Source organism: Ranitomeya imitator, chromosome 4 (assembly GCF_032444005.1).
Source record: "Ranitomeya imitator isolate aRanImi1 chromosome 4, aRanImi1.pri, whole genome shotgun sequence".
NCBI lineage: Eukaryota > Metazoa > Chordata > Amphibia > Anura > Dendrobatidae > Ranitomeya > Ranitomeya imitator.
The window spans coordinates 92,546,387-92,564,050 of record NC_091285.1 but is presented as its reverse complement, the minus strand read 5'-3'; the positions used below and the strand labels follow the sequence as shown (position 1 = coordinate 92,564,050).

At 45.2% G+C, this 17,664-nt stretch overlaps 1 protein-coding gene across 2 annotated transcripts in view; it reads left to right on the top strand.

The window, feature by feature from the left end:
• SLIT3 (slit guidance ligand 3) overlaps positions 1 to 17,193 on the top strand; it is a 1,020,157-nt gene extending 1,002,964 nt beyond the window's left edge. For both annotated transcript variants that reach the window (XM_069763866.1, XM_069763867.1), the window contains 2 exons: positions 11,896 to 12,104; positions 16,362 to 17,193. In XM_069763866.1, the coding sequence (XP_069619967.1) occupies positions 11,896 to 12,104; positions 16,362 to 16,585 (433 nt within the window). In that variant the 3' untranslated portion in view covers positions 16,586 to 17,193. The remainder of the gene's footprint in view (positions 1 to 11,895; positions 12,105 to 16,361) is intronic.
• Positions 17,194 to 17,664: the final 471 nt, after the last annotated feature.

The following is a 17,664-nucleotide window of genomic DNA, read 5'->3' as shown; positions in this document are numbered from 1 at the left end:
TTCAGTTGTAGAAAGCGAGCAGAAAAGAAGGCTGAAATGGCAGACAGACAGTGCGGGATTTTGGTAAGCAAGGAGGAGAGGTCAGGTCCGGAGAGGTAGATCTGCGTGTCGTCAGCGTAGAGATGGTACTGCATACCGTGGGATTCTATGAGCTGTCCCAGGCCGAAAGTGTAGATGGAGAAGAGTAGGGGTCCTAGAACAGAGCCTTGAGGAACACCGACTGACAAGGGGCGAAGTGAGGAGGTGGTGTGGGGGAGGGAGACACTGAATGTTCGGTCTGTCAGATATGACGAGATCCAGGAAAGGGCCAAGTCTGTGATGCCAAGGGATGAGAGGATTTGTAGCAAAAGGGAGTGGTCTACAGTGTCAAAGGCAGAAGACAAGTCCAGGAGAAGGAGGACAGAGTAGTGTCGCTTGCTCCTGGCAGTTAGTAGGTCATTGGTGACTTTAGTTAGGGCAGTTTCAGTTGAGTGATGGGAACGGAAGCCTGATTGTAACCGATCAAAGAGGGAGCAGGAGGAGAAGTGGGAGGACAGTTCAAGATGGACGTGTTGCTCCAGCAATTTGGAGGCATAAGGGAGAAGAGATATCGGGCGATAGCTAGACACAGAGGATGGGTCGAGGGAGGGCTTTTTGAGGATGGGTGTGATCTTGGCATGCTTGAAGGATGAGGGAAAGACACCTGTTGTGAGTGAGAGGTTGAAGAGGTGCGTTAGGGTTGGGATGAAGACCGTGGAAAGGTTAGGGATGAGGTGGGATGGGAGCGGGTCAAGCGTGCAGGTGGTGAGGTGTGATCTTGACAGGAGGGTGGAGAGCTGATCTTCGGTCATGGTGGAGAAGCTGGTTTTGGAGGAGCAGGGTTGAGCAGCTAAGAGGGGCAGTGGGCGCTGTGGGCCAAAGCTTTCTCTGATCGTATCGATCTTCTGTTTAAAGAAAGAGGCGAAGTCATCAGCAGAAATGAGGGGGGAGGGAGGAGGTGCGGGGGGACGGAGTAGAGAATTGAAAGTGTTGAAAAGCTGTTTAGGGTTGTGGGACAGGGAGGATATGAGGGATGAGAAGTAAGTTTGTTTTGCGGCAGTGAGCGCAGACTTGAAGCTGGTGAGGGACTGCTTGTATGCAGTGAAGTGGTCGGCAGAGTGGGATCGCTTCCATCTCCGCTCAGCAATCCTGGAAGCCCGTCTCAATTCTTTGGTCAGGCTGGTCAGCCAGGGCTGCCTGTTAATTGTACGAGTTTTACTATGCATGAGTGGGGCGGCCGAATCGAGTGTTGTTGTTATTGTGGTGTTATAAAAAGTGGCAGCAGCATCTGTGTCATGAAGGGAGGCTATGTCTGTGAGAGGGAGAAGGGACTCAGAGAGTGATTGTAAGTTGAGATGTTTGAGATTTCTGCGAGGGTGAGTGAGTTTGTGGAGTGGGGGTTGCACACTAGGAGAGGAGAGGGACGAGAATGTCAGTAGGTTGTGGTCAGACAGGGGGAGGGGTGTGTTAGTGAGGTTAGTAAGGGAGCAGAGGTGGGTGAAGATGAGGTCCAGCGTGTGGCCATCTTTGTGAGTGGCCTCAGAGGACCATTGAGTGAGGCCAAAGGAGGCAGTCAGTGATAAAAGTTTAGAGGTAGCTGAGGTGAAAGTGTCAATGGGGACATTGAAATCACCCATGATGATAGTGGGGATGTCAACAGAGAGGAAATGAAGTAGCCAGGTGGTGAAGTGGTCGAGAAAGGTGGAGATGGCTAGTTCTGGGGGGCGGTAGATGACAGCCAGCTGGAGGTTGGAGGGGGAATAGATGCGGACAGAGTGCACCTCAAACGAGGGAAGAGTAGCGGAGGGTGGTAGCGGGATTGGAGTAAAGGAGCAGGTGTCGGACAGGAGCAAGCCAACTCCTCCACCGCGTTTGTTGCTGGGGCGAGGGGTGTGAGAGAGGTGGAATCCGCCATAGGAGAGCGCAGCTGGAGAGGCCGAGTCAGAGGGGGTGAGCCAGGTTTCAGTGAGGCCGAGGAAGGAGAGTTTGTTGGTGATGAAGAGGTCATGGATAAATGTCAGTTTGTTGCAGATGGAGCGTGCGTTCCATAGTGCTCCAAGTAGGGGGAGCTGGGGAGTGGGGGCTGGATGAATGGGTATGAGGTTGTCGTGGTTGGGAAAACGTGCGGAGGATCGTGGCAGGGGGTTAGAAACGAGTGTGGGGATGAATTGGGGAGGGCCGGGATTTGGGGATATGTCACCAGCAATGAGGAGTAACAGACAGATCATTAGAAGGTGGGAGCAGGATAGGACATGATGTGGCCGTGTGTGTCTGGATAAAAAGGATTGTATGTGGAGGAACAGTTCTGAGGAGAAGGTGAGATGGCTGGGGAGTATGGAGGAAGAAATGACTAGTTCCTTACTAGGAGGAGGGATTGCAGGAGATTGTAAGAAGGAAAGTAGTATGGGGGTGAAAGAGAATAGAAACCGAAACATTGTAGTGGTTGTTGTTCTGTTACCTTCCAGTCAATTCCAGTCCAATTCAGTCTAATTCAGAATCATAATTAAAAAGATGTAATTTAAAAGATGATTTGCAGCAGACTGAGTCTATAGCAGACTCCTGCATGTGACTATATCCCCAGTTAAGGGCAATCAGGTGTGAATGAGGGGGTGGCTGGGTATGGGAGACCAGATGTAGAGAGTTAAGCAAAGGTCATAAAGTGAGGGAGGGGTAAGACTGACCACTCAAAGAGATGCCAGGATCACACAATGGGATACATGAAAACAGGTCGTGGAAACAAGCTCATAGGTGAGAAAGCATACTAAAAGGATTATATGTGCTGCACCAAGACACTCAGATCCAGGGGAAGCATAGAAAAGCCAGTGCAATATACAGAGACATTCAGAAGCCAGGGAGAGCTCGGTAAAGTCAGTGCATACCATGGAAAATCAATGCAGTATACAGAGATATTCTGGAGCCAGGGAGAGCTGGGTAAAGTCAGTGCATACCATGGAAAATCAATGCAGTATACAGAGATATTCTGGAGCCAGGGAGAGCTGGGTAAAGTCAGTGCATACCATGGAAAATCAATGCAGTATACAGAGATATTCTGGAGCCAGGGAGAGCTGGGTAAAGTCAGTGCATACCATGGAAAATCAATGCAGTATACAGAGATATTCTGGAGCCAGGGAGAGCTGGGTAAAGTCAGTGCATACCATGGAAAATCAATGCAGTATACAGAGATATTCTGGAGCCAGGGAGAGCTGGGTAAAGTCAGTGCATACCATGGAAAATCAATGCAGTATACAGAGATATTCTGGAGCCAGGGAGAGCTGGGTAAAGTCAGTGCATACCATGGAAAATCAATGCAGTATACAGAGATATTCTGGAGCCAGGGAGAGCTGGGTAAAGTCAGTGCATACCATGGAAAATCAATGCAGTATACAGAGATATTCTGGAGCCAGGGAGAGCTGGGTAAAGTCAGTGCATACCATGGAAAATCAATGCAGTATACAGAGATATTCTGGAGCCAGGGAGAGCTGGGTAAAGTCAGTGCATACCATGGAAAATCAATGCAGTATACAGAGATATTCTGGAGCCAGGGAGAGCTGGGTAAAGTCAGTGCATACCATGGAAAATCAATGCAGTATACAGAGATATTCTGGAGCCAGGGAGAGCTGGGTAAAGTCAGTGCATACCATGGAAAATCAATGCAGTATACAGAGATATTCTGGAGCCAGGGAGAGCTGGGTAAAGTCAGTGCATACCATGGAAAATCAATGCAGTATACAGAGATATTCTGGAGCCAGGGAGAGCTGGGTAAAGTCAGTGCATACCATGGAAAATCAATGCAGTATACAGAGATATTCTGGAGCCAGGGAGAGCTGGGTAAAGTCAGTGCATACCATGGAAAATCAATGCAGTATACAGAGATATTCTGGAGCCAGGGAGAGCTGGGTAAAGTCAGTGCATACCATGGAAAATCAATGCAGTATACAGAGATATTCTGGAGCCAGGGAGAGCTGGGTAAAGTCAGTGCATACCATGGAAAATCAATGCAGTATACAGAGATATTCTGGAGCCAGGGAGAGCTGGGTAAAGTCAGTGCATACCATGGAAAATCAATGCAGTATACAGAGATATTCTGGAGCCAGGGAGAGCTGGGTAAAGTCAGTGCATACCATGGAAAATCAATGCAGTATACAGAGATATTCTGGAGCCAGGGAGAGCTGGGTAAAGTCAGTGCATACCATGGAAAATCAATGCAGTATACAGAGATATTCTTGAGCCAGGGAGAGCTGGGTAAAGTCAGTGCATACCATGGAAAATCAATGCAGTATACAGAGATATTCTGGAGCCAGGGAGAGCTGGGTAAAGTCAGTGCATACCATGGAAAATCAATGCAGTATACAGAGATATTCTGGAGCCAGGGAGAGCTGGGTAAAGTCAGTGCATACCTGTGGGAAGAGGAGAACAGCTCGATTAGATGGTGCAGGTGATGATAATATTGTAGTAGTGATGAGTAGCCAAATGCATTCTAGAATTCAGTCATGGAAAATCAATGCAGTATACAGAGATATTCTGGAGCCAGGGAGAGCTGGGTAAAGTCAGTGCATACCATGGAAAATCAATGCAGTATACAGAGATATTCTGGAGCCAGGGAGAGCTGGGTAAAGTCAGTGCATACCATGGAAAATCAATGCAGTATACAGAGATATTCTGGAGCCAGGGAGAGCTGGGTAAAGTCAGTGCATACCATGGAAAATCAATGCAGTATACAGAGATATTCTGGAGCCAGGGAGAGCTGGGTAAAGTCAGTGCATACCATGGAAAATCAATGCAGTATACAGAGATATTCTGGAGCCAGGGAGAGCTGGGTAAAGTCAGTGCATACCATGGAAAATCAATGCAGTATACAGAGATATTCTGGAGCCAGGGAGAGCTGGGTAAAGTCAGTGCATACCATGGACTAATATCCATATTAAACCAGTGTTTAATATCCTAAACACTATCTTTTTGTCATTTATTGTACCCTTTACAGCTCTATTATTATATTAATAGTGGTTTCTTCCTATTAGTACATTGTTTATTCCCATAGGGAACAAAATTGGGCTCATGTTCTATTCATGATATTTATGTTTAGTGTACTTTTAGTTTCCCATATCATGGCACTAAGATAAATTCTTAGCCTTTGGAAATTCACCTTAATGCCCTTGTAGCTCCTATACTACGGTTGCATGTAATAGTTTGGGCACCCTGGTCAAAATTACTGTTAAAGTTAAAGATGACATTTTTAGGCATAAAAAAAATATAATTTCATGTTATACATTTTAAAAATTAGAAGAGGAAAATGGGGTGATGCAAATGTTTGGGCACTCTGCATGGTTAGAGCCCAGCAGCACCCCCTATTGAAGGCATCAGCGTTTATAAATGCTTTTTGTAGCCAGACAAAAGTCTTTCAGTTCTTGTTTGTAAACCTTTTCCAGTTCTGTGAGATTCCTGAGTAATCTTGCATTCACTGCTATTTTGAGGTCTAGCCACAAATTTTCAATGATGTTCAGATAAGGATACTGTGAGGGGATTGTAAACCTTCAGCTTGCACCTTTTGAGGTAGTCTATTGTGGATTTTGACATGTGTTTAGGATAGTTATCCATTTGTAGAACATAGTAACATAGTAACATAGTTAGTAAGGCCGAAAAAAGACATTTGTCCATCCAGTTCAGCCTATATTCCATCATAATAAATCCCCAGATCTACGTCCTTCTACAGAACCTAATTGTATGATACAATATTGTTCTGCTCCAGGAAGACATCCAGGCCTCTCTTGAACCCCTTGACTGAGTTCGCAATCACCACCTCCTCAGGCAAGCAATTCGAGATTCTCACTGCCCTAACAGTAAAGAATCCTCTTCTATGTTGGTGGAAAGACCTTCTCTCCTCCAGACGCAAAGAATGCCCCCTTGTGCCCGTCACCTTCCTTGGTATAAACAGATCCTCAGCGAGATATTTGTATTGTCCCCTTATATACTTATACATGGTTATTAGATCGCCCCTCAGTCGTCTTTTTTCTAGACTAAATAATCCTAATTTCGCTAATCTATCTGGGTATTGTAGTTCTCCCATCCCCTTTATTAATTTTGTTGCCCTCCTTTGTACTCTCTCTAGTTCCATTATATCCTTCCTGAGCACCGGTGCCCAAAACTGGACACAGTACTCCATGTGCGGTCTAACTAGGGATTTGTACAGAGGCAGTATAATGCTCTCATCATGTGTATCCAGACCTCTTTTAATGCACCCCATGATCCTGTTTGCCTTGGCAGCTGCTGCCTGGCACTGGCTGCTCCAGGTAAGTTTATCATTAACTAGGATCCCCAAGTCCTTCTCCCTGTCAGATTTACCCAGTGGTTTCCCATTCAGTGTGTAATGGTGACATTGATTCCTTCTTCCCATGTGTATAACCTTACATTTATCATTGTTAAACCTCATCTGCCACCTTTCAGCCCAAGTTTCCAACTTATCCAGATCCATCTGTAGCAGAATACTATCTTCTCTTGTATTAACTGCTTTACATAGTTTTGTATCATCTGCAAATATCGATATTTTACTGTGTAAACCTTCTACCAGATCATTAATGAATATGTTGAAGAGAACAGGTCCCAATACTGACCCCTGCGGTACCCCACTGGTCACAGCGACCCAGTTAGAGACTATACCATTTATAACCACCCTCTGCTTTCTATTACTAAGCCAGTTACTAACCCATTTACACACAATTTCCCCCAGACCAAGCATTCTCATTTTGTGTACCAACCTCTTGTGCGGCACGGTATCAAACGCTTTGGAAAAATCGAGATATACCACGTCTAATGACTCACCGTGGTCCAGCCTATAGCTTACCTCTTCATAAAAACTGATTAGATTGGTTTGACAGGAGCGATTTCTCATAAACCCATGCTGATATGGAGTTAAACAGTTATTCTCATTGAGATAATCCAGAATAACATCCCTCAGAAACCCTTCAAATATTTTACCAACAATAGAGGTTAGACTTACTGGCCTATAATTTCCAGGTTCACTTTTAGAGCCCTTTTTGAATATTGGCACCACATTTGCTATGCGCCAATCCTGCGGAACAGACCCTGTCGCTATAGAGTCCCTAAAAATAAGAAATAATGGTTTATCTATTACATTACTTAGTTCTCTTAGTACTCGTGGGTGTATGCCATCCGGACCCGGAGATTTATCTATTTTAATCTTATTTAGCCGGTTTCGCACCTCTTCTTGGGTTAGATTGGTGACCCTTAATATAAGGTTTTCATTGTTTCTTGGGATTTCACCTAGCATTTCATTTTCCACCGTGAATACCGTGGAGAAGAAGGTGTTTAATATGTTAGCTTTTTCCTCGTCATCTACAACCATTCTTTCCTCACTATTTTTTAAGGGGCCTACATTTTCAGTTTTTATTCTTTTACTATTGATATAGTTGAAGAACAGTTTGGGATTAGTTTTACTCTCCTTAGCAATGTGCTTCTCTGTTTCCTTTTTGGCAGCTTTAATTAGTTTTTTAGATAAAGTATTTTTCTCCCTATAGTTTTTTAGAGCTTCAATGGTGCCATCCTGCTTTAGTAGTGCAAATGCTTTCTTTTTACTGTTAATTGCCTGTCTTACTTCTTTGTTTAGCCACATTGGGTTTTTCCTATTTCTAGTCCTTTTATTCCCACAAGGTATAAACCGCTTATACTGCCTATTTAGGATGTTCTTAAACATTTCCCATTTATTATCTGTATTCTTATTTCTGAGGATATTGTCCCAGTCTACCAGATTAAGGGCATCTCTAAGCTGGTCAAACTTTGCCTTCCTAAAGTTCAGTGTTTTTGTGACTCCCTGACAAGTCCCCCTAGTGAAAGACAGGTGAAACTGTACAATATTGTGGTCGCTATTTCCTAGATGCCCGACCACCTGCAGATTTGTTATTCTGTCAGTTCTATTAGATAGTATTAGGTCTAAAAGTGCTGCTCCTCTGGTTGGATTCTGCACCAATTGTGAAAGATAATTTTTCTTGGTTATTAGCAGAAACCTGTTGCCTTTATGGGTTTCACAGGTTTCTGTTTCCCAGTTAATATCCGGGTAGTTAAAGTCCCCCATAACCAGGACCTCATTATGGGTTGCAGCTTCATTTATCTGCTTTAGAAGTAGACTTTCCATGGTTTCTGTTATATTTGGGGGTTTGTAACAGACCCCAATGAGAATTTTGTTACCATTTTTCCCTCCATGAATTTCGACCCATATGGACTCGACATCCTCATTTCCTTCGCTAATATCCTCCCTTAAAGTGGACTTTAGACAAGACTTTACATAGAGACAAACCCCTCCTCCTCTCCGATTTTTACGATCCTTTCTAAACAGACTGTAACCCTGTAAGTTAACTGCCCAGTCATAGCTTTCATCTAACCATGTCTCGGTTATTCCCACTATGTCAAAGTTACCTGTAGATATTTCTGCTTCTAGTTCTTCCATCTTGTTTGTCAGGCTTCTGGCATTTGCAAGCATGCAGTTTAGAGGATTTTGTTTTGTTCCAATCTCCTCGCTGTGGATTGTTTTAGAAATGTTCTTACCTCCCTTCTGAGTATGTTTTCCTGGATCTTCTTTGTTCAAGTCTAATGTTTTTCTTCCCGTCCCCTCTTCTTCTAGTTTAACGCCCTCCTGATGAGTGTAGCGAGTCTTCTGGCGAATGTGTGTTTCCCAGGTTTGTTGAGGTGTAGTCCGTCTCTGGCGAGGAGTCCATCGTACAAGTAATTCACACCGTGGTCCAGGAATCCGAATCCTTGTTGTCTGCACCATCGTCTTAGCCAGTTGTTTGCATCGACGATCCTGTTCCATCTCCTGGTGCCATGCCCGTCTACTGGAAGGATAGAAGAAAAAACTACCTGTGCATCCAGTTCCTTTACTTTCTTCCCCAACTCTTCAAAGTCTTTGCAGATTGTCGGTAGGTCCTTCCTTGCCGTGTCATTGGTGCCAACATGTATCAGAAGAAATGGGTGGACGTCCTTGGAGTTGAAGAGCTTTGGTATCCTATCGGTCACATCCTTGATCATCGCACCTGGAAGGCAGCATACTTCTCTTGCAGTTATGTCCGGTCTGCAGATGGCTGCTTCTGTGCCTCTCAGTAGTGAGTCTCCCACCACCACCACTCTTCGTTGCTTCTTGGCCATCCTCTTTTCAGCTTCTGCTTTATTACAGTTGGTGTTATGTTTGCCTCTAGAATTTGTTGAAATTTCATTGCGTCCATCCTTCACGCCACCCATGAAATATTCCCCATGCCACTGGCTGCTAAACAACCCCAAAGCATGATTGATCCACCCCCATGCTTCATGGTTGTGAGATGTTCTTTTCCTGAAATTCTGTACCCCTTTTCTCCACACTTAACTTTGATCATTATGGCCAAAGAGTTCTGTTATCCTCATCGGCCCACAGTACTTGTTTCCAAAATGCATTAGGATTGTTTAAATATTCTTTTGTATTTTTCTGATGCTGAATTTTATGGTGAGGATGCAGGAGAAGTTTATAGGTTTACTACCTTCGAGGTCCTTGTCTTCCACCTTCCTCTAACGTTTTTATTGGTACTGATTAGTGTTGAGCGATACCGTCCGATACTTGAAAGTATCAGTATCGGATAGTATCGGCCGATACCCGAAAAATATCGGATATCGCCGATACCGATATCCGATACCAATACAAGTCAATGGGACATCAAGTATCGGAAGGTATTCTCATGGTTCCCAGGGTCTGAAGGAGAGGAAACTCTCCTTCAGGCCCTGGGATCCATAGGGATGTGTAAAATAAAGAATTAAAATAAAAAATATTGATATATTTACCTCTCCGGCGGCCCCTGAACTCAGCGCGGGTAACCGGCAGGCTTCTTTGTTCAAAATCAGCGCTTTTAGGACCTGAGAATCACGTCCCGGCTTCTGATTGGTCGCGGGCCGCCCATGTGACCGCCACGCGACCAATCACAAGCCGCGACGTCACCGCAAGCTATTAACGCGCTCATTTTTAAAAATGAGCGCGTTAATGGCTTTTAAAGACGTAGCGGCTTGTGATTGGTCGCGTGGCTGCGACCAATCACAAGCCGCGACGTCACCGCAAGTTATTAACGCACTCATTTTTAAAAATGAGCACGTTAATGACTTTCAAAGACGTAGCGGCTTGTGATTGGTCGTGGCCACGCGACCAATCACAAGCCGCTACGTCTTTGAAAGTCATTAACGCGCTCATTTTTAAAAATGAGCGCGTTAATAGCTTGCGGTGACGTCGCGGCTTGTGATTGGTCGCGGCCACGCGACCAATCACAAGCCGCTACGTCTTTGAAAGCCATTAACGCGCTCATTTTTAAAAATGAGCGCGTTAATAGCTTGCGGTGACGTCGCGGCTTGTGATTGGTCGCGGCCACGCGACCAATCACAAGCCGCTACGTCTTTGAAAGCCATTAACGCGCTCATTTTTAAAAATGAGCGCGTTAATAGCTTGCGGTGACGTCGCGGCTTGTGATTGGTCGCGTGGCCGCGACCAATCACAAGCCGCTAGGTCTTTGAAAGTCATTAACGCGCTCATTTTTCAAAAATGAGCGCGCTAATAGCTTGCGGTGACGTCGCGGCTTGTGATTGGTCGCGTGGCGGTCACATGGGTGGCCCGCGACCAATCAGAAGCCGGGACGTGATTCTCAGGTCCTAAAAGCGCTGATTTTGAACAAGCCTGCCGGTTACCCGCGCTGAGTCCAGGGGCCGCCGGAGAGGTAAATATATCAATATTTTTTATTTTAATTCTTTATTTTACACATCTCTATGTATCCGATACCGATACCCGATACCACAAAAGTATCGGATCTCGGTATCGGAATTCCGATGCCGCAAGTATCGGCCGATACCCGATACTTGCGGTATCGGAATGCTCAACACTAGTGCTGATGTACACCATGAACGCTAGGTCCTCACGCCCTATTTCAGATGATTTCAATATAGTCGCTTTCCCTTAAGGTACCTTCACACTGAGCAACTTTACAACGAGAACGACAGCGATCCGTGACGTTGCAGCGTCCTGGATAGCGATCTCGTTGTGTTTGACACGCAGCAGCGATCAGGATCCTGCTGTGACATCGCTGGTCGTTGCTGAAAGTCTGGAACTTTATTTGGTCGTCAGGTCGGCGTGATTCGTCATGTTTGACAGCAAAAGCAACGATGCCTGCAATGTTTCTTCATGGAGCGAACAACCAGCGAGAACGATAAGTACGTCACTGGATCGCTCCTGCATCGTTCTGCGTTGCCGGTGTTTGACATCTCCCAGCGACCTAAACAGCGACGCTGCAGTGATCGGCATCGTTGTCTATATCGCTGCAGCGTCGCTAAATGTGACGGTACCTATATTGGCTGCAATACAACCTGCAACTCACTGAAATGTTTGCTGAGTAACATGTACAATAACATAGTTAACATTTGTTGATCAAAAGAGCCATCCCACCGAACCAAGGTGCACCTAGTCAAGATGTTCCCTGACTCTAGTTACTCACCTCACTATGTGCCATCCAAATGAGGGCAAATAACACCAGTGTCTAACTTCATGACAATAGTGTATGCTCAGTATGAGATGGATATGATTTCATGTGGTCCCACAGTGTAGCTCCTTTCCTTAACTTATTGTACTTAGAATTAAAAAAATCCAGCTGACTTTATAAATCCGAACAAGCTGTACTATGCTATGCTATTAATCACTGTTAGCCTGACCCCTCTGAAATTTTTAGTCCCTTGTCATAAATAATGTGACATAAATAATGTGACAAATAGCTGAATGCGGATGTATTGGAGGGCATGGGGGATCTGACAGGTTATATGGATTAAATAAATGATCAGTGATCTTCAAAATAATTTTTTTGTGGGTTTCAGGTGTGTGCATGGATCTTGTGTTGGCACTGCAAATAGTTACATATGCATGTGTTCAGAAGGCTACACTGGTATGTATTGTGACAAGAAGAATGAGTCCTCAATCATCTGCCGGAATCTCAAGTGTTTTCATGGACAATGCCGCTTCTCAGAGAATGGGGAGCCATACTGTGAATGTGCACCGAACTTTACTGGAGAGTATTGTGACAAAGGTGAGCTACTGAATAATATGCTAAAAGGCAACCAAGACTGACCCTAAAATGTATTGCCATGGAGGAAATGAGCTGACCTGCTGCTTTAGGGTTCCCTCTTCTTTCCTCTCTACATGGCTGCCCTCATTTTCACATTATCCCATAAACCCTGTGCACTGGTAATCTGTGACTTCTCTATTCTTGGAATCATGTGAGCTCCGGCATCAGGCAATGTTAGATTAGAAGTGAGATTGCCATGTTGGGGAAAAAGTGAACCTAAATTAGAACAATGAATGAGAATGAAGGCAGGTAAATCTATCCATTCCCTATTTGGTGTAAAATTTACCAGTCAGACTGGAGGTTCCATCTAAGGCATGCAACCAATACTGGGGAGCAATAGAAGCCTAATGGTGTTTTCTGGGGATACAGATTGTTAAACCATTGTAATGCCTAGCTAGGAGAAATAAAAAACTTCATAATTTACTAGCTGTGAAAGTTCTGGCTTGGTCCTGAGCTTTAAGATGTGGTAGTTGCTCATTTCTTCCTACAGTCTGTCCAAAGCTTTCAACAGAATGTAGCTTGACATTCAGGCTGAGTGCTGCATGCGGGGGGGCGAGCCCCAACAAGAGCGCTCAGAGCAGTGATCTCTAATTGATAATGTTACAGGGCCGCGGGGATGGACAGAGGGAGAGAATAACAGGAACATGAATCCGCTCATCAGAGCAGTCAGCCTATTGCAGACAATGCCCCTATTCCAAATCTGGTCCACAGCTCAGATTCACAAACTGCTATAGTGGTTATGGAGGGGGGCAAGCTTCAAAGCTGAAGGGAGAATGGGCAGCTAGATGGGGAGGAGAATAGAAATTGCTGTAGAGAACTCAACTTGAAGCATGGCTGCAGAGGAAGAAAAAAGGGACCGAGAAAAGCACTGAGAGGAGGCTGTAGAGAAGGGTGACAGGGAGCAGGCATGTCCAGCGTCGGACTGGAGTAGTTTGGGCCCACCAGAGAAAATCATTCTAAGGGCCCACCATGCTTAAGGGGAACTAGCTGCAGAGTCTTCCCTTTTTCACTGGATCCTGCATAAAAAAAACGGTCCGTCGGGCAGAGAAAACGTTCAGAGGAACGTTTTTTCTGCACGTCAGTAAATCGCTCAGCGACGCATCCTGTGCTGCCCGTCACTGGCTACAATGGAAGCCTATGGGCGCAGGTTGCGTCGTTGACTGTGAAAAGCAGGAATCCAGCGATGGGTCCCATCTTTTCAAAGAGAGCATGCGTGGAAGAATCTCCTGTTCTCTCTCGCTCGCTCTCTCTCTCTTTTTACTATTGATGCTGCCAATGCAGCATCAATAGTAACAAGATATAATGTTAAAAATAATTTAAAAAAATAAAAAATCGCAGTATTCTCACCGACCGGCGTTCCCGCGCAGCGTCACCAATGCTCCCGGCAGCAAGCATTCCTAGTAATACATTGCGACTTCTCGCGAGATTTCGCAGTGTATTACTAGGAATGCTAGCTACCAAGAGCATCGCTCCGCGGGAACGCCGGTAGGTGAGAACACTGTGATTTTTTTATTTATTTTTTTTAACCTGGTTTGTGTTGTGTATGCGTCTTCGCAGCGGAAAACCGCTGCGAAGACGCATACACAACAGGTGCACATAGCCTCGATGGGTCCGTCAGAAAGACGGGCCCAGTGCACAAGTTTTCCACAATCTGCACAGGATCCGTCATTTCAACGTCTTGATGGATCCTGTGCAGATTTTGAAGATGGAAGTGTGAAAGTAGCCTTAGTTTCCATCTAGTTAAGCACCCTTACCGGCAGCAGATAATTTTATGTAAAACCTAGAACAATGATATTCTATAAGCACAGAAAGATTTTATTATTTAGACATGTGCCACATACACACAATAGACACGACACATACACACCAGTCACACGCTAGACACAGGATACATACATGTGACACACACACACCAGTCACACGCTAGCCACATGACACACTCACGCACCATACATACACCAGTCACACACTAGACACAGGATTAGAGATGAGCGGACCCCTAGATGTTTGGGTCTGGCCGAACAGTTAAAAATGAGTCCAAGTTCGGGTACCAGAACAGTACCTGGACCCTATTCATTTGAATGGGGGGCCAATACATCCAGTGTTTACCACTCTGTCAGATGCAAGACAGAGCAGCAAACACTGCTTCTGATCGGTGGTAAAATCATTACCGCCAGTCAGACAGCTGATGTTCACATGCTGTCAAATGATGCGAGCCCACAGCTGTGATCGGAGGTACAAAGTTTACCTCCGGTCACTGGCGTCGGCTAACCTCATCGAGGTTATGGCAAGTCACTGAGGCTATGTTCTCAGCCAGGCCCCTGAACTGCGGTGACCTTGGTGAGATCACCACTAGCGCAGTGAGAAAGTCCCGCAGTGCAGAGGCGGTGAACTCACCAATGGGCTTTTTCTCACTCCCCCCTCTTCTCCACACAGCCCCGGATCACATCTTTTTCCACAAAGCTCATCATCCCTCCTTTTCCACACAACCCCCTCATCATCCCTCCTTCTCCACACATCCCCCTCATCATCCCTCTTTCTCCACACAGCCCCTCATCATCCCTCCTTCTCCACACAGCCCCCTAATCATCCCTCCTTCTCCACACAGCCCCCTCATCATCTCTCCTTCTCCACACAGCCCCCTCATCATCCCTCCTTCTCCACACAGCCCCCTCATCATCCCTCCTCCACACAGCCCCCTCATCATCCCTCCTTCTCCACACAGCCCCCTCATCATCCCTCCTTCTCCACACAGCCCCCTCATCATCCCTCCTTCTCCACACAGCCCCCTCATCATCCCTCCTCCACACAGCCCCCTCATCATCCCTCCTTCTCCACACAGCCCCCTCATCATCCCTCCTTCTCCACACAGCCCCCTCATCATCCCTCCTTCTCCACACAGCCCCCTCATCATCCATCCTTCTCCACACAGCCCCCTCATCATCCCTCCTCCTCCACACAGCCCCCTCATCATCCCTCCTCCACATAGCCCCCTCATCACCCCTCCTCCTCCACACAGCCTCCTCATCATCCCTCCTCCACACAGCCCCCTCATCATCCCGCCTTCTACACAAAGCCCCTTTCAAGTTACATCAAATAAATTCATCCTCTGACCACTCACACTGAATCCTGGGTCTTCATTCCTATCTGTGCAAGGGTCCATTGTGCAGACCCTCATTCCTCTCCTCACACAGTTCCATAGTGCAGCCCCCTCGGTCCTCTAGTAGTCACAGGGCTCCAGCAGCCTCAGTCAGCACAGCGCTGCTTCCTGTTATCAGGTCACTGGTCTGATGGAGGCCCCGCCCCTTCCAGTGACATCATGCCCTCAAAAAATTAACTCCGTTCTAGACGCTGTGTGCAGTGTCTCACAGCCTGTGGCTCTGTGCTGTGCCTGGCGCTGTGCGGGTTATTCTATACCCGGTGCTTACCGCCTGCACTGCTCAGTAACATGTGATGTGAGAACTTTCTATCACCTGCTGCTGCCGCTTCTATTGATCTCATGAGCATCACTGCGCAGCTGAGAGAGCCGGCGCCAAGACATCAGTAGAAGCCGCAGCAGGTGATGAGAAAGCTCTCACCTCACATCACATGTTACTGAGCAGTGCAGGCGGCCGGCACCAGGTATGGAATAACACTCACTGCTGGGTGCATGCAATCATAATGCGCTAAAATACAGGACAGAGTAGGAGTCTGGTGAGGGGGAGGGCCCTCTGGGGGTGGGCCCACCGGAGGATTCTCCAAACTCCCGGTGGGCCAGTCCGACACTGGGCATGTCCGTGTAGTCCACACTTTGATTTTCCATGTTTATACTATATGGTAGTCTCAAAAAGGCAGAGTCAGAGCTCAGAAGTCAGCTATATGCAATAGGTAGCTGGGAGGCATTGACGGTGGAAATTAGGGATGTCTGTGGTGGAATGAATCATGGTAAATGTAGTCTGGATAGTCTGATGGAGAGCTGGCAGGAAGCCTAGAACACAAACAATAACAAACTGCAGTGGTGGCTACATCAGGGTGCAGGGGAGCGCAAAATTTGAAATAAAATTAATGGGGCCTTGCTGGCTCACAATAGGTATAGAGATGTATAATTCTTGTGTCTGGAAAAGTACTTTAAAACATACTGCAGTTCAATCCATGTTTCACCAAGCTGTCAATGATATCCTCTGTTACAGTATAAAGGGGTTGTTACTTTTAGACAACTAATAACTATTTTACTTTTAGAGAACCGCTGCCATGGAGAGATTATTCGTGAGACTGTTCGAAAACATCAATGCATGTCGACCCAAAAAGTGCCACGTGTTGTATGCAGTGGGAAGTGCACAAATGAGCAATGCTGCGTGCCACTAAAAAGCAGGAGACGGAAATATATCTTTCATTGCACAGATGGCACATCTTTTGTGGAAGAACTGGACAGACACATGGAATGCGGCTGCTCAAATTGCTAATACAATTTTCTTCAAGATCCCAAAGACATGAATGACAAAAATAAACAGAAGAATAAAGCAACTGAAATGCTGCAATTTGGAAAAGAATTTTCCCTTCAGAGTGATGCTCAAGAAGATAAGAATATTAACTATATTGTAAAATAAACAAAAATAGAACTTATTTTTATTATTGAAAGTGACTATTTTCATTCTTTATTATATAAAATATCACACCACTTGGATATACCGTATGTATCATATAGTGAGTTATTTCTACTTCTATTTTTTAATATTACAAGAAAATAATAAATAATTCATAGCCTAACAAGAAAACTTTTGGGTAAATTTATAAAAGCTTGGATTTTGACAAAGTGCCACTGAATATTTTTTCTGAAAGAATATTTTTGAACTGTGAATGTGTTTGTTACAAAGACAGATTTGTATCCATTGATACATGTCATCATGTAGATGTTAGCAACATGAAGGTGAAGAATTTATTTATACCAGTGTGCTCGATGTTTCCCGTCAGGTATTTTGGTTAAAAAAGCAGAGGTTTGGACATAATCAATAAATTGTGATTTATAAATTCAAATTGTACAATTAAAAAGACCATATTGTTTTTTCAAACATTTGGACTAATTTTCCCTTTGTTTCTATACAGCCATAAGCACAAAAAGGCTACCTGGGACAGATGTGTAACTAGAAGTGTTGAGCGATACCTTCTGATATTCGGAAATATCGGTATCGGATTGGATCAGCCGATATCCAAAAAATATCAGATATCGCCGATACCAATGCAAGTCAATGGGACAAAAATATCAGAATTAAAATAAACCCTTTCTTTCCTTGTAGGTTATTTCCACATGAAGGAAAACAACTAAGAATAATGTAGGATGTATTGGGGGAGGTGGAGGAGACATTAAAGGCATAGAGGTTCTGCCCAATCAAATGAAATAGCAGGAATTGTTTTTTTTTAAAGACGTTGGGAGTTACCAAGATATAGCCTATGTTAAGATTTTTGATATTTTGTCAGATATTTATTTTTCACTACTTCCATGCTCTTCACCTTTTTTTTACTTCTTCCACACTTTCTTCTTCAT